This window comes from Bombina bombina, chromosome 1 (genome assembly GCF_027579735.1).
Source record: "Bombina bombina isolate aBomBom1 chromosome 1, aBomBom1.pri, whole genome shotgun sequence".
Classification (NCBI taxonomy): domain Eukaryota; kingdom Metazoa; phylum Chordata; class Amphibia; order Anura; family Bombinatoridae; genus Bombina; species Bombina bombina.
In genome coordinates this window covers 1,507,292,020-1,507,317,379 of record NC_069499.1, presented here as the reverse complement: position 1 = coordinate 1,507,317,379, position 25,360 = coordinate 1,507,292,020, and the positions used below count along the sequence as shown (strand labels likewise).

The 25,360-nt window shown below is 40.7% G+C and overlaps 1 protein-coding gene across 1 annotated transcript in view; it reads right to left on the bottom strand.

Annotated features, from left to right (window-relative positions):
• Positions 1-25,360, bottom strand: part of BPTF (bromodomain PHD finger transcription factor) — a 923,754-nt gene that overhangs the window by 319,128 nt on the left and 579,266 nt on the right. The window contains exon 15 of the mRNA XM_053721515.1: positions 23,283-23,411. Within this exon, the coding sequence (XP_053577490.1) occupies positions 23,283-23,411 (129 nt within the window). The remainder of the gene's footprint in view (positions 1-23,282; positions 23,412-25,360) is intronic.

The window sequence follows — 25,360 nt, the reverse complement described above, 5'->3', positions numbered from 1 at the left end:
GAAAGGGGGGAAGATAGATAAGGAGAAGGGGGAGAAGAGAAGGGGGAGAAGAGAGGGGGAGAGAGAGAGGGGGGAGAGAAAGGGGGGGAGAGAAAGGGGGGGAGAGAAAGGGGGGGGAGAGAAAGGGGGGAGAGAGAGAAAGGGGGGAGAGAGAGAAAGGGGGGAGAGAGAGAGAGAAAGGGGGGAGAGAGAGAGAGAAAGGGGGGAGAGAGAGAGAGAAAGGGGGGAGAGAGAGAGAAAGGGGGGAGAGAGAGAGAGAAAGGGGGGGAGAGAGAGAAAGGGGGGGAGAGAGAGAAAGGGGGGGAGAGAGAGAGAAAGGGGGGGGAGAGAGAGAGAAAGGGGGGAGAGAGAGAGAAAGGGGGGGAGAGAGAGAGAAAGGGGGGGAGAGAGAGAGAAAGGGGGGGAGAGAGAGAGAGAAAGGGGGGAGAGAGAGAGAGAAAGGGGGGGAGAGAGAGAGAGAAAGGGGGGGAGAGAGAGAGAAAGGGGGGGAGAGAGAGAAAGGGGGGGAGAGAGAGAGAAAGGGGGGGAGAGAGAGAAAGGGGGGGAGAGAGAGAAAGGGGGGAGAGAGAGAAAGGGGGGGAGAGAGAGAAAGGGGGGGAGAGAGAGAAGGGGGGAGAGAGAGAAAGGGGGAGAGAGAGAGAAAAGGGGGAGAGAGAAAGGGGGGGAGAGAGAGAGAAAGGGGGGGAGAGAGAGAGAAAGGGGGGAAGATAGATAAGGAGAAGGGGAAGAGAGGGGGTAGAGAAAGGGGGGGAGAGAAAGGGGGAGAGAGAGAAAGGGGGGGAGAGAAAGGGGGGGGGGAGAGAAAGGGGGGGAGAGAGAGAAAGGGGGAGAGAGAGAGAAAGGGAGAGAGAGAGCGAAAGGGGGAGAGAGCGAAAGGGGGAGAGAGCGAAAGGGGGAGAGAGCGAAAGGGGGAGAGAGCGAAAGGGGGAGAGAGAGAGAGAGAGAGAGAAAGGGGGGAAGATAGATAAGGAGAAGGGGGAGAAGAGAAGGGGGAGAAGAGAGGGGGAGAGAGAGAGGGGGAGAGAGAGAGGGGGGGGAGAGAAAGGGGGGAGAGAGAGAAAGGGGGGAGAGAGAGAAAGGGGGGGGAGAGAGAGAAAGGGGGGGAGAGAGAGAAAGGGGGGGAGAGAGAGAAAGGGGGGGAGAGAGAGAAAGGGGGGGAGAGAGAGAAAGAGGGGAGAGAGAAATGGGGGGGGAGAGAGAGAAATGGGGGGGAGAGAGAGAAAGGGGGGGGAGAGAGAGAAAGGGGGGGAGAGAGAGAAAGGGGGAGAGAGAGAAAGGGGGGGGAGAGAGAGAAAGGGGGGGAGAGAGAGAAAGGGGGAGAGAGAGAAAGGGGGGGAGAGAGAGAGAGAAAGGGGGGGGAAGAGAGAGAAAGGGCGGAAGAGAGAGAGAAAGGGGGGAAGATAGATAAGGAGAAGGGGAAGAGAAGGGGAGAAGAGAGGGGGGAGCGAAAGGGGGGAAGAGAAAGGGGGGGGAGAGAAAGGGGGGAGAGAAAGGGGGGAGAGAAAGGGGGGAGAGAAAGGGGGGGGAGAAAGGGGGGGGAGAAAGGGGGGGAGAGAAAGGGGGGGGAGAGAGAGAGAGAGAAAGGGGGAGAGAGAGAGAGAGAGAGAAAGGGGGAGAGAGAGAGAGAGAGAGAGAGAGAAAGGGGGGGGGAGAGAGAGAGAAAGGGGGGGAGAGAGAGAGAGAGAGAAAGGGGGGGAGAGAGAGAGAGAAAGGGGGGAGAGAGAGAGAGAGAGAGAGAAAGGGGGAAGAGAGAGAGAAAGGGGGGAGAGAGAGAAAGGGGGGGAGAGAGAGAAAGGGGGGGAGAGAGAGAAAGGGGGGGAGAGAGAGAAAGGGGGGGGGAGAGAGAGAAAGGGGGGGAGAGAGAGAAAGGGGGGGAGAGAGAGAAAGGGGGGAGAGAGAGAGAAAGGGGGGGAGAGAGAGAAGGGGGGAGAGAGAGAAAGGGGGAGAGAGAGAAAGGGGGGGGAGAGAGAAAGGGGGGGAAAGAGAGAGAAAGGGGGGAAGAGAGAGAGAAAGAGGGGGAGATAGATAAGGAGAAGAGAAGGGGAGAAGAGAGGGGGGAGAGAAAGGGGGGGAGAGAAAGGGGGGAGAGAGAGAGAGAAAGGGGGGGAAAGAGAGAAAGGGGGGAGAGAGAGAAAGGGGGGAGAGAGAGAAGGGGGAGAGAGAGAAGGGGGAGAGAGAGAAGGGGGAGAGAGAGAAGGGGGAGAGAGAGAAAGGGGGAGAGAGAGAGAAAGGGGGAGAGAGAGAGAAAGGGGGGGAGAGAGAGAGAGAAAGGGGGGAGAGAGAGAAAGGGGGGGAGAGAGAGAAGGGGGGAGAGAGAGAGAAAGGGGGAGAGAGAGAGAAAGGGGGAGAGAGAGAGAGAGAAAGGGGGGGGAGAGAGAGAGAAGGGGGGAGAGAGAGAGAAAGGGGGGGAGAGAGAGAGAAAGGGGGGGAGAGAGAGAGAGAAAGGGGGAGAGAGAGAAAGGGGGGGAGAGAGAAAGGGGGGGAGAGAGAGAGAAAGGGGGGGGGAGAGAGAGAGAAAGGGGGAGAGAGAGAAAGGGGGGGAGAGAGAGAGAAAGGGGGGGGAGAGAGAAAGGGGGGGGAGAGAGAGAGAAAGGGGGGAAGATAGATAAAGAGAAGGGGAAGAGAAGGGGAAGAGAAGGGGGAGAAGAGAGGGGGGAGAAGAGAGGGGGGAGAGAAAGGGGGGGAGAGAAAGGGGGGGGAGAGAAAGGGGGGGGGAGAGAAAGAGGGGGGGGGAGAAAGGGGGGGGGAGAGAAAGAGGGGGGGGGTAGAAAGGGGGGAGGAGAGAAAGGGGGGGGAGAAAGGGGGGGGGGAGAAAGGGGGGGGGGAGAAAGGGGGGAGGAGAGAAAGGGGGGAGGAGAGAAAGGGGGGAGAGAAAGAACTATTTTCCTCATTTCTCTCTCGCTCAGAGAGAGAGAGAGATAAGATTAATCAAACTCCCTGCAAGATCAGCCCAACTGAAAATGTTGTAGTTGCAAAGCTAGTAACCCGCTAGTTCATACACAAAAATAGACTTAAAGGAACAATTTCCCATAATTTTTATACTCTTCAGCTGGTGACTTTAAATACATTAAAGGGAATCTAGTTTTACAGTAACCTGTCCTTTTAAATAATTTACTGTTGTCCTGGAAAGCACTTACGAATAACAGGGCATTGATTGCAATTAAAGGGCCATGATACCCAAATGTTGAAACACTTAAAAGAGATGCAGTATAGCTGTAAAAAGCCGACTAGAAAATATCACCTGGACATCTCTATGTAAAAAAGTAAATTTAGGCTTACCTGATAAATTAATTTCTTTTACGATATGACGAGTCCACGGATTTCATCCTTACTTGTGGGATATTAACCTCCTGCTAACAGGAAGTGGCAAAGAGCACCACAGCAGAGCTGTATATATGGCCCCTCCCTTCCCCTCCACCCGGCCGAAGGTATAGGAAGAGAAAAGGAAAGGCTAAAAAGGTGCAGAGGTGACTGAAGTTTATAAAATATAAAGAAAAAAAGTAAAAGAAATTAATTTATCAGGTAAGCATAAATTTACTTTTCATTTACAAAGATATGACGAGTCCACGGATTTCATCCTTACTTGTGGGATACAATACCAAAGCAATAGGACACGGATGAAAGGGAGGGACAAGACAGGAACCTAAACAGAAGGCACCACTGCTTGAAGAACCTTTCTCCCAAAAATAGCCTCAGAAGAAGCAAAAGTATCAAATTTGGAAAATTTGGAAAAAGTGTGAAGGGACGACCAAGTCGCAGCCTTACAAATCTGTTCAACAGATGCATCGTTTTTAAAGGCCCATGTGGAAGCCACAGCCCTAGTAGAATGAGCCGTAATTCTTTCAGGAGGCTGCTGTCCAGCAGTCTCATATGCCAGGCGGATAATACTTCTCAGCCAAAAAGAAAGAGGTAGCCGTAGCTTTCTGACCCCTACGCTTTCCAGAATAAATAATGAATAATGAAGATGATTGACTGAAATCCTTAGTTGCCTGTAAGTAAAACTTTAAGGCACGGACCACATCCAAATAATGCATCATACTCTCCTTCTTAGAAGAAGGGTTAGGACATAAGGAAGGAACAACAATTTCCTGATTAATATTCTTATTTGAAACAACCTTAGGGAAGAATCAAGGTTTGGTACGTAACACCACCTTATCAGAATGAAAAATGAGATAAAGAGAATCACACTGTAGCGCTGAAAGCTCAGAAACTCTTCGAGCAGAAGAAATAGCAACTAAAAACAGAACTTTCCAAGATAACAATTTGATATCCATGGAATGCATGGGTTCAAACGGAACCCCTTTAAGAACTCGAAGAACTAAATTCAAACTCCAGGGAGGAGTAATGGGTCTAAATACAGGATTAATTCTAGTTAGAGCCTGACAAAAAGACTGAACATCTGGCACATCTGCCAAACGTTTGTGAAACAGAATTGACAAAGCAGAAATTTGTCCCTTTAAGGAACTTGCTGATAACCCTTTCTCCAATCCTTCTTGAAGAAAAGACAGAATCCTAGGAATCCTAACTTTACTCCATGAGTAACCCTTGGATTCACACCAATAAAGATATTTACGCCATATCTTATGATAGATTTTTCTAGTGACAGGCTTTCTAGCCTGTATCAAAGTATTGATGACCGAATCAGAGAATCCTCGCTTCGATAAAATCAAGCGTTCAATCTCCACGCAGTCAGCAGGGACTCTGAGAAACTTGTTTAGACACTTGAGGTCTAAGATGGGTCTGAAAGTGCCCTCTTTTTTTGGGAACCACAAATAGATTTGAGTAAAACCCCTGTCCTTGTTCCAATTTTGGAACTGGACAAATTACTCCCATGATAACAAGGTCTTTTACACAGCGTAAGAACGCCTCTATTTTTATCTGATCTGCAGATAATCTTGAAAGATGAAACCTCCCTCTTGGGCAGAAAATCCTTGAAATCCAATTGATAACCATGGGTCACTATTTCTAGTGCCCAGGGGTCCTGAACATCTCTTGCCCAAGCTTGGACAAAGAAAGAGAGTCTGCCCCCTACTAGATCCGGTCCCGGATCGGGGGCTACCCCTTTATGCTGTCTTTTTAGCAGCAGCGGGCTTCTTGGATTGTTTACCTTTATTCCAATTCTGGTTGGGTCTTCAGATTGATTTAGATTGGGTAAAATTCCCTTCCTGCTTTGTGGAGGAAGAGGAAGCAGAAGGTCCTCCCTTAAAATTCCGAAAGGAACGAAAATTATTCTGTTAACCCTTCATCTTAACCGACTTATCCTGAGGTAGAGCATGGCCTTTACCTCCTGTAATGTCAGAAATGATTTCCTTCAATTCTGGCCCTGAAAAGGGTCTTACCTTTAAAGGGAATAGCTAAAAGCTTAGTTTTTGATGACACATCAGCAGACCAAGATTTGAGCCACAGCGCTCTACGCGCTAGAATAGCAAATCCTGCATTTTTCGCCGCTAATTTAGCAATTTGAAAAGCGGCATCAGTAATAAAAGAATTAGCTAACTTGAGAGCCTTAATTCTATCCAAAATGTCATCTAACGGAGTCTCAACCTTCAGGGACTCTTCCAGAGCTTCAAACCAAAAAGCTGCTGCAGTAGTTACTGGAACAATGCAAGTAGTTGGTTGTAAAAGAAAACCATGATTAATAAACAATTTCTTAAGAAGACCCTCTATTTTTTTTATCCATAGAGTCTTTGAAAGCACAACTGTCCTCAATGGGTATAGTTGTACGCTTAGCCAGGGTAGATATAGCTCCCTCCACCTTAGGGACCGTTTGCCACAAGTCCCGAATGGTGTCTGATATAGGAAACATTTTCTTAAAAGTAGGAGGGGGAGAAAACGGTACACCTGGTCTATCCCATTCCTTCTTTATAATTTCCGAAATTCTTTTAGAAAAACATCAGTGTAAGTAGGCACTTCTAAATATTTGAAAAGTAAGAAGATATACAGAGGGCGACTCCTAGTGTGGAATTAGTAAGCAGAGTGTGAACCCACCAGCTTTACCCTTCAGAGATATACTCACAAAGTATAGAGCACACTGTAGTGCTAATGAAGCAAGCTGGGTATATTAAAAGTGGCCCAGCGCACATACCACTCCGGTGAAAGATGGTCCAATGTATTCAGAAGGTTCAGATAAAAAATTCAGGAGACTCCAGATATATATAAAAAACACTTTATATAAAAATATAACAGTGTACAATAAAAATCAGTAGAATTCGCTACGCGTTTCTCAGAGCTACCACTCTGTTTCCTCAGGCAAGTTATACTGATCTAAAACTGAAGTCTCCTATTTATACATCCTCAAATAAATTAAAACATTGGTCACACCCAATTTACCAATTACTTATGCAAATGTTGCTATGGTGACCTTCACAATACAAACTGACTTTTCTTGATACCAGTATGTGAATATATAACTCATTGTATGCATAGATCTACTTTAACATATACAGCTAGTATCAAAACAAGTATATAGCAGATATTACAATATATCTCATAAACATTTCGGAAGAAAACATATATAGTATGCACAATAGTGTTTCAGCAAAAAAACAAATACAGCACTCATATAGTTGGTTCATTAAATTTTCAGCAATCTCTCTTTATGAAAGTGAATGCACTATTTATTTCTATTTTATATGGTTAATAACTTCTTTATTTCCTGAGGATTTCTTTCCTCCCCTTTGTTCATAGTAGAAAGTCTAATTTATTTATTAATTAAAAGCATTAGCTAGTTTGTTTATATCATATATAAAGCTGTCAGCTTGTGGGTGTGTGTCATTAGCCTATCTCACACTTCCATATGTGTGGGTAATGGCTAGTGGGCGTGTATCATTTATCGCCGGTCTTTAAATACAATTCCTCAACTTTCTTCCTAATATATTCTTACCCCTTTTGACATGATCTCCTACAATAAACTGTTTAAATGTTATCTGAATTGTTGTATTGTGCATATCATAAGCTGATTTTATGAAGGGCTATGTCTATTTGTTTAAAGCTCCCTCTCTGATTTCACAATGTCCAATGTGTAGGTGATAATCCGTGGGCGTGTAGCATAAACCAATCACGCGTCACTATGTGTGTGAATCCCAGCTTATAGGCGTGTGTTTTCTATCGTTAAAAAAAAAAAAAAAAAAAAAAAAAAAAAAAAAAAAATAAATAAATCAACTATTGTCTATTTATTTTTTTGGGATATGAACTGCTTTGCTATTATGATATATTTATATATAACCCTATGGCTATGTTCGAGATAGCATCAGCCAATTTGTGTAGCCCTTTGGTATTACTGCTCTGTGAAAGCATATCCTATCCTCACAGTATTCGTCAATTTTTACTGAATCATAACATTCAAAATAATGCCAGTCTCGTAATCATTGCGCTTCAATCGAATAGATGCATATACTCATATATTTTTATATATTGGTAACCTGTATAATGTATATAAATAAAACTATATATATATAAAAAAATATGAATTATAGTCTTCCATTTTTTGTGTGTGCTTTCTGTGCCCTAGTGAATAAATTAATAAATTGTTCTATATGAAAAGACATGTGAAAAAACATATAGAGGAAAATTATGGTTACTATATGCTATAAATAGTGATAATTAGTGAATTCTATGTGTGACTAGTGTTAAGTACTCTAACTATATCTTATTTTATGTAAATAAATATATATAAATAGATGTGCTATTATAAAAACCTATGTGACTAGAGTAATAATATATAAATAATATAACTATAATAATATTATGTGTATGACCATGAATATATCAATTCCTATGTGACTCATATGATTAAATGTGTATAGTGTGACAATGTTAAGTGTTTATAATTAATATAATAAATACTCTATGTGTATGAATATAGACAAATTGTATGTTTATAGTATTCTAAATATACATATCTCCATTAATGTGATTAAATGTGTTTTATAGTGATATGATGCTTGAATGATTGTAAGATGGATAGTAAATACTGAATATATTTTCAAGATGAAACATTACTGGTATATTAAGATATTTACTGGGTGGTGACCTCAGGTGATCTATACTTACATTCCTTCTAAATAATATATATCAATATCAATGAGGATATGATCCATTATATACACATTAATATTAAGTGCACTACTAATGTGAGAGAACAGATATGAAGCTTGTATAACAGAACCCTTAAATTAAAAGATAGAATGAACTGAATGTTTGTACTGGATTGATCTAAAAGGCTGCTGTATCAATTACTTCATTGAGGCCTTCTGGATGTAAAGATGAAAATCTATAGATCCAGAAGGTCTCCCTTTGACGAAGTTTAATCATTCTATTTTGGGAATTACTAGCAGTCACTACCTCGAGTGGGGTTATCTTCATAAGGCATTTGTTAGTGCCATGTGATGCTGTATGATGTCTAGAAGTACTGTATTTATCTAATCCTTTCACAATGCATCTGAGATGTTCAGACCATCTCTGTCTTATCATCCTGCAGGTGCGGCCTATATAATGTAGGCCACAGATGCAGGTGATACAATAGACCACATAAGTAGAACTGCATGTTATTTTTTGTGTTAATGTAAAAGTTTCCCCTGTGTTATTTACTTTGATACTCTTTTGTCCATTGATGGTATATTTACACATACTGCATCTATTTTTGTGACATCTGAAAAAGCCTATTTTTGCACCTTGAGTGCTATCTTGTATGTTTCCTCTATTGAATGGTGCATTTGTTTCCCTTTTGCACATCACTATCTTACTAGGTGCAAGTTTTTCCTTTATTGTTGGGGCTCTCCTAAAAGTGCATATTGGTTTCTCCCCTAAAATGGATCGCAGAACAGGGTCTTTCTTTAATAGTGTCCAATGTTTAGATAAGATCTTTCTAATCTCCCTATGGTTGTCGTTATATCTCGTAATGAATGTTGATTCATATCCTGAATCAAATGTAGAACAAAGAACCAGATGAATCTACTTGGACTAAAGTGACACATCACAATAGAAATAGATTTAGAAACCAAAACTATTCTAATAGACCCCAATACATGGGAAATAGACATTATTCTAATACCCAGTCTCAACAACAAAAAAATAATAAAACTAACACGGCATACACAGATTTTAGAGAACATAGAGAACAACAACCTTATCAGATACCCATTTCAAATAGGTTCACACCACTTAATGATCAAAATTACACACAATATGATAGACAACACTTCAATCAAAGAGACCAAAGAGACCAACAAGATAAAAATAGACAGAACACTAGCTCTCATTATAGAGAGCAGCCACATCACTATTCTACATATAAACCCACTTATAATCAATATAGAGATAATCATTCATCGGATTATAGAGATAATCAACATCATAATAGAACACACCAAGCTAGGGATTATGTAGCAGAAACACCAAGGACCCATGGAGTAAACGCCAATAACAATAATAGGACATATGAAGATCAACACATTAACAATAGGGATAATTTACAGACACACAATTCACCATTACCACAGAATCCCCCTCCTTTTTTAGAGGAACGTATTCCCCTAGCACCTCTATGGAGAAGGGAAGGGCAAAATACACCTTATCAACAACCAGGAAAAACCAAAAGAACACACACAAACGGGGACGGAGGGGAAGGGGAATTGCCTCCCAGGAAGAAAAGTTACAGCAATTAAGTAAAGGTATTTTCAATCTATCCGACAAAATTCTCACTAATGACCAAATAAGAATTTTGGGTAAGGGTTTAAGTTTTTGCCCCTCAAATCCACATAGGATGTTTGAAATATATGTGGATTTAAATAAATTCACGAGAAAGTTATCATTACAACGATATTTTGCAAAAAAATCACTTCAAACAAATAGAAATATAGGTATCCCCATTCTCACAGATAACATGCCAACATGTAGGAATACTACAGTAATATATGTTGATCCTGAAGATCTATCAGAACAACTTTTTGAGGGAGTGATTCACACAAATTTTGCACCACCATCTTCATTCAATCCAAAAGGAGAGGATACAGCATATCTTGATATTTTTCAAAGTCTAGTGTTAGAAGATTTGGAAAAACTTCCCATCCGCAACAGCAATCATAGTAATATTTGGCCCAATGAAAAGAAAGCCCTTTTGGAACTTACTAGAGATAAGAACATAGTCATCCGCCAGGCGGACAAAGGCGGGGGGATAGTGATCCAAAACTACCTGGATTATATCAATGAAGCATACAGAATAGTTCTTGACAAAGAATATTATAATAAATTAGAAAAAGATCCCACAGACAACTTTTCAAAAGAGTTAATAACATTGATTAATTTTGGACATACAAATGGCATTTTGAATAAAAAAGAAAAAACATATTTGATTCCCAAAAGTCCGAACATACCTTATTATTATCACCTACCCAAAATACATAAACAACTAAATAACCCACCCGGTAGGCCTATCATTGCAGGAATGAATAGTATCACTGACAATCTATCTTCTTATATTGATTTTTATCTTCAAAAATATGTATCACAACTGAGGTCCTACATTAGAGACACTACTGATCTATTAATCAAACTTTCTAACATCAAAAAAGAAGAAAATTTGTATTGGGTCTCTTGTGATGTCACTTCGCTTTATTCAAATATTGCACATAACATAGGGTTAAAATCAATAGATTATTTTCTAAGTGAAGACATATATATGTCGGACCTTCAAAAAAATTACATATTAGAACTCATCAATTTTATTTTGACCCATAATTATTTTCAGTTTTTAGATAACTTTTATATACAAATTAAAGGGACGGCCATGGGGACCAGATTTGCTCCCAGTTTCGCAAACCTATTCATGGGTTATTTTGAATCAATTTACATCTATGATTCTAACTGGGAGCAAAATCTGGTCTTCTATGGCCGTTATATAGATGATCTGCTTTTTTTATGGAAGGGTCCATTGGATTCTCTGACAGCCTTTCAGAATGAATTAAATATGAATAATATGGGGATTAAGTTCACATGGAACGTACAAATAGATAAAATTGATTTTTTGGATGTTTCCCTAATGTGGGGCATAGATGATAAGGTGGAATCATGCACTTTTTTCAAAACAGTCGATAGCAACAATTTACTAGACTATCACAGTAACCATTACTCCAGTTGGAAAATAAACATACCATACAGTCAGTTTCGAAGAATTCGAAGAAATTGTACAGATATCAATACATTTGATATCCAAAGCCAGACCCTCATAGATCGTTTTAAAGAAAAACATTACCCTGCATCTCTCATTGAACATAGTTACCATAGGGCACGTGCCCAAAATAGGCATGAATTATTCACTAGTAAAAAGAAGAAAGAATCTACATTTGATTCAGGATATGAATCAACATTCATTACGAGATATAACGACAACCATAGGGAGATTAGAAAGATCTTATCTAAACATTGGACACTATTAAAGAAAGACCCTGTTCTGCGATCCATTTTAGGGGAGAAACCAATATGCACTTTTAGGAGAGCCCCAACAATAAAGGAAAAACTTGCACCTAGTAAGATAGTGATGTGCAAAAGGGAAACAAATGCACCATTCAATAGAGGAAACATACAAGATAGCACTCAAGGTGCAAAAATAGGCTTTTTCAGATGTCACAAAAATAGATGCAGTATGTGTAAATATACCATCAATGGACAAAAGAGTATCAAAGTAAATAACACAGGGGAAACTTTTACATTAACACAAAAAATAACATGCAGTTCTACTTATGTGGTCTATTGTATCACCTGCATCTGTGGCCTACATTATATAGGCCGCACCTGCAGGATGATAAGACAGAGATGGTCTGAACATCTCAGATGCATTGTGAAAGGATTAGATAAATACAGTACTTCTAGACATCATACAGCATCACATGGCACTAACAAATGCCTTATGAAGATAACCCCACTCGAGGTAGTGACTGCTAGTAATTCCCAAAATAGAATGATTAAACTTCGTCAAAGGGAGACCTTCTGGATCTATAGATTTTCATCTTTACATCCAGAAGGCCTCAATGAAGTAATTGATACAGCAGCCTTTTAGATCAATCCAGTACAAACATTCAGTTCATTCTATCTTTTAATTTAAGGGTTCTGTTATACAAGCTTCATATCTGTTCTCTCACATTAGTAGTGCACTTAATATTAATGTGTATATAATGGATCATATCCTCATTGATATTGATATATATTATTTAGAAGGAATGTAAGTATAGATCACCTGAGGTCACCACCCAGTAAATATCTTAATATACCAGTAATGTTTCATCTTGAAAATATATTCAGTATTTACTATCCATCTTACAATCATTCAAGCATCATATCACTATAAAACACATTTAATCACATTAACGGAGATATGTATATTTAGAATACTATAAACATACAATTTGTCTATATTCATACACATAGAGTATTTATTATATTAATTATAAACACTTAACATTGTCACACTATACACATTTAATCATATGAGTCACATAGGAATTGATATATTCATGGTCATACACATAATATTATTATAGTTATATTATTTATATATTATTACTCTAGTCACATAGGTTTTTATAATAGCACATCTATTTATATATATTTATTTACATAAAATAAGATATAGTTAGAGTACTTAACACTAGTCACACATAGAATTCACTAATTATCACTATTTATAGCATATAGTAACCATAATTTTCCTCTATATGTTTTTTCACATGTCTTTTCATATAGAACAATTTATTAATTTATTCACTAGGGCACAGAAAGCACACACAAAAAATGGAAGACTATAATTCATATTTTTTTATATATATATAGTTTTATTTATATACATTATACAGGTTACCAATATATAAAAATATATGAGTATATGCATCTATTCGATTGAAGCGCAATGATTACGAGACTGGCATTATTTTGAATGTTATGATTCAGTAAAAATTGACGAATACTGTGAGGATAGGATATGCTTTCACAGAGCAGTAATACCAAAGGGCTACACAAATTGGCTGATGCTATCTCGAACATAGCCATAGGGTTATATATAAATATATCATAATAGCAAAGCAGTTCATATCCCAAAAAAATAAATAGACAATAGTTGATTTATTTTTTTTTTTTTTTTTTTTTTTTTTTTTTTTACGATAGAAAACACACGCCTATAAGCTGGGATTCACACACATAGTGACGCGTGATTGGTTTATGCTACACGCCCACGGATTATCACCTACACATTGGACATTGTGAAATCAGAGAGGGAGCTTTAAACAAATAGACATAGCCCTTCATAAAATCAGCTTATGATATGCACAATACAACAATTCAGATAACATTTAAACAGTTTATTGTAGGAGATCATGTCAAAAGGGGTAAGAATATATTAGGAAGAAAGTTGAGGAATTGTATTTAAAGACCGGCGATAAATGATACACGCCCACTAGCCATTACCCACACATATGGAAGTGTGAGATAGGCTAATGACACACACCCACAAGCTGACAGCTTTATATATGATATAAACAAACTAGCTAATGCTTTTAATTAATAAATAAATTAGACTTTCTACTATGAACAAAGGGGAGGAAAGAAATCCTCAGGAAATAAAGAAGTTATTAACCATATAAAATAGAAATAAATAGTGCATTCACTTTCATAAAGAGAGATTGCTGAAAATTTAATGAACCAACTATATGAGTGCTGTATTTGTTTTTTTGCTGAAACACTATTGTGCATACTATATATGTTTTCTTCCGAAATGTTTATGAGATATATTGTAATATCTGCTATATACTTGTTTTGATACTAGCTGTATATGTTAAAGTAGATCTATGCATACAATGAGTTATATATTCACATACTGGTATCAAGAAAAGTCAGTTTGTATTGTGAAGGTCACCATAGCAACATTTGCATAAGTAATTGGTAAATTGGGTGTGACCAATGTTTTAATTTATTTGAGGATGTATAAATAGGAGACTTCAGTTTTAGATCAGTATAACTTGCCTGAGGAAACAGAGTGGTAGCTCTGAGAAACGCGTAGCGAATTCTACTGATTTTTATTGTACACTGTTATATTTTTATATAAAGTGTTTTTTATATATATCTGGAGTCTCCTGAATTTTTTATCTGAACCTTCTGAATACATTGGACCATCTTTCACCGGAGTGGTATGTGCGCTGGGCCACTTTTAATATACCCAGCTTGCTTCATTAGCACTACAGTGTGCTCTATACTTTGTGAGTATATCTCTGAAGGGTAAAGCTGGTGGGTTCACACTCTGCTTACTAATTCCACACTAGGAGTCGCCCTCTGTATATCTTCTTACTTTTCAGATGATTTTGGAAATCTACTAAGAGGAGCTGCCCTAGCATTCTAATGCACAGTCAACTGGGACACTGATAAGTTTCCAGACTGCTTATCTAGGCATTATCTTTGCCTTCACTACATGTGAGTACAAAATCTATATCTCATTCTATTTATCCTTATATATACTGGCTACACTAGGAGGCGCCCTTTCTTTTTTTGTTTCACTTCTAAATATTTATCCATTTTACACAATTTCTCTGGTGGAATCATTATAGGATCACAATCATCCAGAGTCGTTAAAACCTCCCAAAGCAACAGGCGGAGGTGTTCAAGCTTAAATTTAAAGGACATAACGTCTGAATCTGTCTGAGGTAACACATTCCCTGAGTCTGAAATTTCTCCCTCATACAGCAATTCCCTGACCCCCAACTCAGAACACTGTGAGGGTACATCGGAAATAGCTAATAAAGCATCAGAGGATTCAGTTTTCACATTAATACCTGACCTACTGCGTTTACCCTGTAACACTGGTAATTTAGATAATACCTCTGTAAGGGTAGTTGACATAACTGCAGCCATCTCGTGCAGAGTAAAGGAATTAGACGCACTAGAGGTACTTGGTGTCGCTTGTGTGCGCGTTAAAGGTTGTGACACTTGGGGAGAATTGGATGGCATATCCTGATTCTCTTCAGCTTGAGAATCATCCTTAGGCACACTATCTTGGCCGAAAATATGGTCTTTACAATGTAAGGCCCGTTCAGTACAAGAGGTACACAATATAAGAGGGGGTTCCACAATAGCTTCTAAACACATAGAACAATGAGATTCCTCAATGTCAGACATGTTGAGCAGACTAATAATAGCAACAAAAGTCGTTTAAACACTTTATTTATTGCTTTAAATAAATCTTTGAAAAATGTTCACCTTTAAGAAAGAAAAAGTGAACAATTTTTCCAAAACTGCTTAAATAACGTTAATTTGTTACCAAAATTAACAAACTTATTGGTATATCCAAAAATTATTGCACCCTATGACTAAGGTGATAAATAAGGCTCTAAAGTGAAAAATATATCAGTTTACACAAAAACATAATTTATGCTTACCTGATAAATTTATTTCTCTTGTAGTGTATCCAGTCCATGGATCATCCATTACTTGTGGGATATTCTCCTTCCCAACAGGAAGTTGCAAGAGGATCACCCACAGCAGAGCTGCTATATAGCTCCTCCCCTCACTGCCATATCCAGTCATTCTCTTGCAACTCTCAACAAAGATGGACGTAGTAAGAGGAGAGTGGTGTATTATAGTTAGCTCCTTCCCTCACTGCCATATCCAGTCATTCGACCGAAACAAGCCTAGAAAGGAGACACCATAGGGTGCAGTGGTGACTATAGTTTAATTAATATTTAGACCTGCCTGAAAAGGACAGGGCGGGCCGTGGACTGGATACACTACAAGAGAAATAAATTTATCAGGTAAGCATAAATTATGTTCTTGTGTTAAGTGTATCCAGTCCACGGATCATCCATTACTTGTGGGATACCAAAACCAAAGCTAAAGTACACGGATGATGGGAGGGACAAGGCAGGAACTTAAACAGAAGGAACCACTGCCTGTAGCACCTTTCTCCCAAAAACAGCCTCCGAAGAAGCAAAAGTATAAAATTTGTAAAATTTGGAAAAAGTATGAAGCGAAGACCAAGTCGTAGCCTTGCAAATCTGTTCAACAGAGGCCTCATTTTTAAAGGCCCAGGTGAAAGCCACAGCTCTAGTAGAATGAGCTGTAATCCTTTCAGGAGGCTGCTGTCCAGCAGTCTCATAGGCTAAACGGATTATACTCCTAAGCCAAAAAGAAAGAGAGGTTGCCGAGGCCTTTTGACCTCTCCTCTGTCCAGAGAAAACAACAAACAGGTTAGATGTTTGACGAAAATCTTTAGTAGCCTGTAAGTAAAACTTCAAGGCACGGACTACGTCTAGATTATGCAAAAGACGTTCCTTCTTTGAAGAAGGATTAGGACATAATGATGGAACAACAATCTCTTGATTGATATTCTTGTTAGAAACCACCTTAGGTAAAAACCTAGGTTTTGTACGCAGAACAACTTTATCTGAATGAAAGATCAGATAAGGAGAATCACAATGTAAGGCAGATAACTCCGAGACTCTTCGAGCCGAGGAAATAGCCATCAGAAAAAGAACTTTCCATGATAGAAGTTTGATATCAATAGAATGAAGGGGTTCAAACGGAACCCCCTGAAGAACTTTAAGAACCAAGTTTAAGCTCCATGGAGGAGCAACAGGTTTAAACACAGGCTTAATTCTAACTAAAGCCTGACAAAATGCCTGAACGTCTGGAACTTCTGCCAGACGCTTGTGTAAAAGAATAGACAGAGCAGAAATCAGCCGAGGGAGCAGAGGAAATGGTGGAAACACATAAGCCAGGTTGAAGAACCAAGGCGCTGCTAGAGCATCTATCAGTGCCGCTTCTGGGTCCCTGGACCTGGATCCGTAACAAGGAAGCTTGGCATTCTGGCGAGACGCCATAAGATCTAATTCTGGTTTGCCCCAACGGAGAACCAATTGAGCAAACACCTCCGGATGGAGTTCCCACTCCCTCAGATGAAAAGTCTGACGACTTAGAAAATCCGCCTCCCAGTTCTCTACACCTGGGATATGGATCGCTGACAGGTGGCAAGAGTGAGTCTCTGCCCAGCGAATTATCTTGGAGACTTCTGACATCGCTAGGGAACTCCTGGTTCCCCCTTGATGGTTGATGTAAGCCACAGTCGTGATGTTGTCCGACTGAAATCTGATGAACCTCAGTGTTGCTAACTGAGGCCAAGCTAGAAGAGCATTGAATATTGCTCTTAACTCCAGAATATTTATTGGGAGGAGTTTCTCCTCCTGAGTCCATGAACCCTGAGCCTTCAGGGAGTTCCAGACTGCACCCCAACCTAGAAGGTTGGCATCTGTTGTTACAATTGTCCAATCTGGTCTGCGAAAGGTCATACCCTTGGACAGATGGACCCGAGATAACCACCAGAGAAGAGAATCTCTGGTTTCCTGATCCAGATTTAGTAGAGGGGACAAATCTGTGTAATCCCCATTCCACTGACTGAGCATGCATAATTGCAGCGGTCTGAGATGCAGGCGCGCAAATGGCACTATGTCCATCGCCGCTACCATTAAGCCGATTACTTCCATGCACTGAGCCATCGTGGGGCGCGGAATGGAGTGAAGAACACGGCAAGCATTTAGAAGTTTTGATAACCTGGACTCCGTCAGGTAAATTTTCATTTCTATAGAATCTATTAGAGTCCCTAGGAAGGAAACCCTTGTGAGAGGAGATAGAGAACTCTTTTCTTCGTTCACTTTCCACCCATGCGACCTCAGGAATGCCAGAACTATCTCTGTATGAGATTTGGCAATTTGAAAGCTTGACGCCTGTATCAGGATGTCGTCCAGGTAAGGAGCCACCGCTATGCCTCGCGGTCTCAGGACCGCCAGAAGTGAGCCCAGAACCTTTGTAAAAATTCTTGGGGCTGTAGCCAACCCGAATGGAAGAGCTACAAATTGGTAATGCCTGTCTAGAAAGGCAAACCTCAGGAACTGATGATTCTTGTGAATCGGAATGTGAAGGTAGGCATCCTTTAAGTCCACTGTGGTCATGTACTGACCCTCTTGGATCATGGGTAAAATGGTTCGAATAGTTTCCATCTTGAATGACGGAACTCTGAGGAATTTGTTTAGGATCTTTAAATCCAAAATTGGTCTGAAGGTTCCCTCTTTTTTGGGAACCACAGATTTGAATAAAACCCCTGTCCTTGTTCCGTCCGCGGAACTGGATGGATCCCTCCCATTACAAAGAGATCTTGTACGCAACTGAGGAATGCCTCTTTCTTTATCTGGTTTGCAGATAATCTTGAAAGGTGAAATCTCCCTTGTGGAGGAGAAGCTTTGAAGTCCAGAAGATATCCCTGAGATATGATTTCCAACGCCCAGGGATCCTGAACATCTCTTGCCAAAGCCTGGGCGAAGAGAGAGAGTCTGCCCCCTACTAGATCCATTGTCGGATAGGGGGCCGCTCCTTCATGCTGTCTTAGAGGCAGCAGCAGGCTTTCTGGCCTGCTTGCCCTTGTTCCAGGACTGGTTAGGTTTCCAGGCCTGCTTGGATTGAGCAAAAGTTCCCTCTTATTTTGAAGCAGAGGAAGTTGATGCTGCACCTGCCTTGAAATTTTGAAAGGCACGAAAATTAGACTGTTTGGCCTTTGATTTGGCCCTGTCCTGAGGAAGGGTATGACCCTTACCTCCAGTAATGTCAGCAATAATTTCTTTCAAACCAGGCCCGAATAAGGTCTGCCCCTTGAAAGGAATGTTGAGTAATTTAGACTTTGAAGTCACATCAGCTGACCAGGATTTGAGCCATAGCGCCCTACGCGCCTGGATGGCGAATCCGGAATTCTTAGCCGTTAGTTTAGTCAAATGAACAATGGCATCAGAAACAAATGAGTTAGCTAGCTTAAGAGTTCTAAGCTTGTCAACAATTTCAGTCAATGGAGCTGTATGGATGGCCTCTTCCAGGGGCAAGGGGCTGTAAAATAAAACCTTGTTGAATAAACTTTTTCTTAAGGTAACCCTCTAATTTTTTATCCATTGGATCTGAAAAAGCACAACTGTCCTCAACCGGGATAGTGGTACGCTTTGCTAAAGTAGAAACTGCTCCCTCCACCTTAGGGACTGTCTGCCATAGGTCCCGTGTAGTGGCATCTATTGGAAACATTTTTCTAAATATAGGAGGTGGGGAAAAGGGCACACCGGGCCTATCCCACTCCTTACTAATAATTTCTGTAAGCCTTTTAGGTATTGGAAAAACATCAGTACTCACCGGCACTGCATAGTATTTATCCAGCCTACACAATTTCTCTGGCACTGCAATTGTGTCACAGTCATTCAGAGCAGCTAATACCTCCCCAAGCAATACACGGAGGTTCTCAAGCTTAAATTTAAAATTAGAAATCTCTGAATCAGGTCTCCCCGATTCAGAGACGTCACCCACAGACTGAAGCTCTCCGTCCTCAGGTTCTGCATATTGTGACGCAGTATCAGACATGGCTCTTACAGCATCTACGCGCTCTGTATCTCGTCTAACCCCAGAGCTATCGCGCTTGCCTCTCAATTCAGGCAATCTGGATAATACCTCTGACAGGGTATTATTCATGATTGCAGCCATGTCCTGCAAAGTAATCGCTATGGGCGTCCCTGATGTACTTGGCGCCATATTAGCGTGCGTCCCTTGAGCGGGAGGCGAAGAGTCCGACACGTGGGGAGAGTTAGTCGGCATAACTTCCCCCTCGACAGACCCCTCTGGTGACAATTATTTTATAGATAAAGACTGATCTTTACTGTTTAAGGTGAAATCAATACATTTAGTACACATTCTCCAATGGGGCTCCACCATGGCTTTTAAACATAATGAACAAGTATCCTCTGTTTCAGACATGTTTGTACAGACTAGCAATGAGACTAGCAAGCTTGGAAAACACTTAAAAGCAAGTTAACAAGCAATATAAAAAACGTTACTGTGCCTTTAAGAGAAACAAATTTTGACAAAATTTTAAATAACAGTGAAAAAAGGCAGTTACGCTAACGAAATTTTTACAGTGTATGTAACAAGTCAGCAGAGCATTGCACCCACTTGCAAATGGATGATTAACCCCTTAATACCAAAAACGGAAAAATAAATGAAAAACGTTTTTAAACAGTCACAACAACTGCCACAGTCTACTGTGGTTGTTACCCTCCTCAAACACGACTTTTGAAGCCTTTTGAGCCCTTCAGAGATGTCCTGTATCATGCAGAAGGAAGCTGAGTGTCTCAGTCTGTAATTCTAGCTAGGCCCCTCCCACTTATATTACAACAGTGGAAAGCCTCAGGAAACTGTTTCTAGGCAAAAATCAAGCCAGCCATGTGGAAAAAACAACTAGGCCCCAATAAGTTTTGTCACCAAACATATATAAAAACGATTAACATGCCAGCAAACGTTTTATATTACACTTTTATAAGAGTATGTATCTCTGTTAATAAGCCTGATACCAGTCGCTATCACTGCATTTAAGGCTTAACTTACATGAATCCGGTATCAGCAGCATTTTTCTAGCAAATTCCATCCCTAGAAATATGTTAACTGCACATACCTTATTGCAGGAAAACCTGCACGCCATTCCCCCTCTGAAGTTACCTCACTCCTCAGAATATGTGAGAACGTCAGTGGATCTTAGTTACTTCTGCTAAGATCATAGAAATCACAGGCAGATTCTTCTTCTAATGCTGCCTGAGATGAAACAGTACACTCCGGTACCATTTAAAAATATCAAACTTTTGATTGAAGTTAAAAAACTAACTATAATACACCACTCTCCTCTTACTACGTCCATCTTTGTTGAGAGTTGCAAGAGAATGACTGGATATGGCAGTGAGGGGAGGAGCTATATATCAGCTCTGCTGTGGGTGATCCTCTTGCAACTTCCTGTTGGGAAGGAGAATATCCCACAAGTAATGGATAATCCGTGGACTGGATACACTTAACAAGAGAAAATACCCTCTGCACCTCGCCACAGCACTGCTGTGGAGCCTACCTGCCCCCAGGGTACTTCGCAATAAATAGCCAACACTCCAGGCCAGAGACTACTATCCAGGAGCAACTGGAGTTACTGCTTGCTGCTTCTCTGTCAGAAGGAAGTGCGCATCTGAGCGCGCAAAAACAAGCCCCGCCCCTTATGGACGATGTCAGAGTAGGCCCAAACACAACCGCATGGAGAAGCGGTTTTTCACACAGCTAAGTGGAACACAAAAACACACCCCAAAAACATCCCAGCAAAACATGCTGGATATATAATAAAAAATAGCTTAATCGTTTAACTGCTTTATCGATTTACTGCCTTTATGCCTCTCCCAGAGTGTCATATCATGCCCTTATGTCAGCTCAGAAAAAATAAAAACAAGGGACTCCAGTAACACCCTTCTGTGTAACAGGTCTACTGCTTACCCCATTCCCATACAGGGAAATAAATGTCAGCCAGATCTGATATATCAAGTCTCTTCAGAAATAAAAGGCTGCACATACCTTAATGCTGCTTGTAGCATGAAACCGGTCTCCACACTGAAGATGTCTCATGTGTTACCTTCAGAAGTCTTGTAGGGACCAATGTGTATCTTAGTTACAACTGCTAAGATCATCAACCTCAGGGCAGAAATCTTCTTCCATAACTCCCTGAGGAAAATAGTACTCATCGGTACCATTTAAAATAAAAAACTTTTATCCCTCTACATAAACTGTTGACGAGCAAAAGAGTGAAATCGCGCCAAGACCTACAACAATACCTGAACGGGGCATTTTCTAGTTGGCTTAAACACAAACAACTAACACACCTACTGGACACATCTGAACACAGTCCGGACTGGACTAGACCATTAACACCCTTTGAAACAAGCTGCATGACTCATAATACCCTTAGACACCCTCTATCACTAGCCAAGTCCCTCTTACAGGCTCAACACACAACAGACTTACCGACTTTTACGAACAAATGGCATTTAGAACTGAAAACTGAATTAGACAGGCAGACATGGAAACACATCTTCCGCTACACCAAAATATCATCTACCTCAACAAAGATGATAGAACTGAATTATAGAGTTTTATCAAGATGGTACCTGACACCCACTAGGTTAAAAAGTATATACCCCACCACCTCAGACAAATGCTGGAGGGGTTGTGAGCAAAAAGGAACAATGCTACACATGTGGTGGGACTGTCCCGTTATACACCCCTTTTGGCTTCACGTAGAATCCCTGATACAAATTATTCTTAACTCCCCCTTTCAACTCACTCCTACCATAGCAATACTGAATCTATTGCCTAGGAAAGTAGACTATTTACGCCAGCGACTATTGCAATTCATCATCAATTCGGCTAAAACACTAATTGCTAGAAAGTGGAAGAGCTCAGCAGCCCCCACATGGAAGGAAATATTAGCCCACACTGACGACACATTAGTACTAGAAGAATACGGCTTCTTCAAAACCCAAAGACTTGACACTTTTTTAGACATTAAATTCCTTTGGGACTCCGCCAAACCTGTGTTTATGGCTCGGACCTGAGACAAACCATTGTGGCAAGATAGAAGGAAATGTTTTGCTTTATACTGTATTATTTTTTCCTCTTAGCTTACTTTTAATTTCTTGGATGGCAATGGGAGGACCTCAACTCCAAAAGGACTAAAAACAAACTTTTGACAATTTCTTTTACTGAAACAAAAATGCTGCAACAGACACGTTATTGTAGTGTTTTCTGTATTGTTTGGTTCGTTTGTTTAAAACACCAATAAAAATGATTTACCTAAAAAAAAATAAAAAAACTTTTTAATTGAAGAAAATAAAACTAACACCTCACTTTACCTCTTCCTAGTATAACACAGGCAAAGAGAATGACTGAGGGTGGAGGGGAAGGGAGTGGCTATATATACAGCTATGCTGTGGTGCTCTTTGCCAAGATATTTTACCTGAAAATGTCCTAAGTATTCACACCCCATTGTAAAGGACTTTAAGCAGCAAATCAGTATGCCTGTCCCGGGACCTGCAAGAGAGCGTACCTCATGCACACTCATATTTCCTTATTCAGTTTAAGTTAGTTTACTATGAAATCTCATGAGATCACAGTAAAACAGTTCATGACCTCAGCACTGCTGATGCCGATAGGCTGCTGTTCATTTCCTCCTGCCTTTTTTTTTACCTGCAGTAACTGAAAGATAACTTAACACAGCACTCACTCTGGTGAGCTGAGGAAGTTGTGAGGTAAATTATATTCCTTTTTTACATAGAGATGTCCAGCTTTTTAGAGCTATGATGATTTTTTTCATTTTAAATTATATCTAAAGTATTGATTTTGTTGCAATATTTTTAAATTCCTACCTTTAGGTGCCTCAGGAACACCAATAGGGCAAATTATTTTCCTTATACAGTATTCAGCTCTTATTCCATAAGGTCCAACATCCCTCCTCTTAATGATTTCAGTAGTAGTTATCTCTGTTTCAGATGTTTCTGGGGACAAAAATTAGCTATGCATTAAAAATCAAGATTAATAAACATACAGCATCTACAGTATCTCACAAAAGTGAGTACACCCTTCACATTTTTGTAAATATTTTTTTAAATATCTTTATTTGAGAACCCAAGTAGGTACACCCCACAATGAAGAATAAGACATTACACATGAATTTGTAACAGTTCAGTTTACACAGAAGCAGTGTTGTAATCAGGTACTTACATCATGTGATATATGCAATTTGGAGATTCCCAGTATGTGGATAGTACCCACTCTGGCATTTTTTACTTTTCTGAGTGGACGGGGGAAACAGGGTGGGGTGGAGGGGATGGAGTGTGTGGAGGGAAGCGGGGGGAGGAAGATGGATCACATTACATTCCTATCAAGTTTAAACAATCAAAACCATATGTCAAAATAACAAGGTAATAAGAATCCGGTTAACTGGTCTCCTGGGGAGTCAACAAGTATGATACAGCTGGTAAGCCCATCTCCTGAAGCTGTAGAAGATGAGACATTTTTGTAAATATTTTACAATATCTTTTCATTTGACAACACTTAAGAAATAACACTTTGCTACAATGTAAAGTAGTGAGTGTACAGCCTGTATAACAGTGTAAATTTGCTGTCCTCTCAAAGTAACTCATCACACAGCCATTAATATCTAAACCGTTGGCAATAAACGTGAGTACACCCCTAAGTGGAAATGTCCAAATTGGGCCAAAGTGTCAATATTTTGTGTGGCCACCATTATTTTCCAGCACTGCCTTAACCCTCTTGGGCATGGAGTTCACTAGAGCTTCACAGGATGCCTCCTCCATGATGACATCACAGACCTTGCACTCCCCCACCTTCGGCTTGAGGATGCCCCACAGATGCTCAATAGGGTTTAGGACTGGAGACATGCTTGGCCAGTCCATAACCTTTACCCTCAGCTACTTTAGCAAGGCAGTGGTCGTCTTGGAGGTGTGTTTTGGGTCGTTATCATGTTGGAATACTGCCCTGCTGCCCAGTCTCCATAGGGAGGGGATCATGCTCTTTCCTTAGCATGTCACAATACATGTTGGCATTCATGGTTCCCTCAATGAACTGTAGCTCCCCAGTGCCGATAGAACTCATGCAGGCCCAGACCATGACACGCCCACCACCATGCTTGACTCACTGTAGGCAAGACACACTTGTCTTTGTACTCCTCACCTGGTTGCTGCCACACGCTTGACACCATCTGAATCAAATAAGTTTATCTTGGTCTCATCGGACCACAGGACATGGTTCCAGTGATCCATATCCTTAGTCTGCTTGTCTTCAGCAAACTGTTTGCGGGCTTTCTTGTGCATCATCATTAGAAGAGGCATCCTTCTGGGACGCAGTGATGCAGTGTGCAGCCTATGGTCTGAGCACTGACAGGCTGATCCCCCCACCCCTTCAACCTAAATGCTGGCAGCACTCATACGTATATTTCCCAAAGACAACCTCTTAGAATGACACTGAGTATGTGCACTTAACTTCTTTGGTTGACCATGGCGAAGCCTGTTCTGAGTAGAACCTGTCCTATTAAACCGCTGTATGGTCTTGCCCACCGTTTTGCAGCTCAGTTTCAGGGTTTTGGCAATTTTCTTATAGCCTAGGCCATCTTTATGTAGAGCAACAATTCTTTTTTTCAGATCCTCAGAGAGTTCTTTGCCATGAGGTGCCATGTTAAACTTCCAGTAACCAGTATGAGAGTGTGTGAGAGCGATAACAGCAAATTTAACACACCTGCTCCCCATTCACACCTGAGACCTTGTAATGCCGAGTCACATGACACCGGGGAAGGAAAATGGCTAATTGGGCCCTGTTTGGACATTTCCACTTAGTGGTGTACTCACTTTTGTTGCCACTGTTTAGACATTAATGACTATGCAAGTTATTTTGAGGGTACAGCAAATTTACACTGTTATACAGGCTG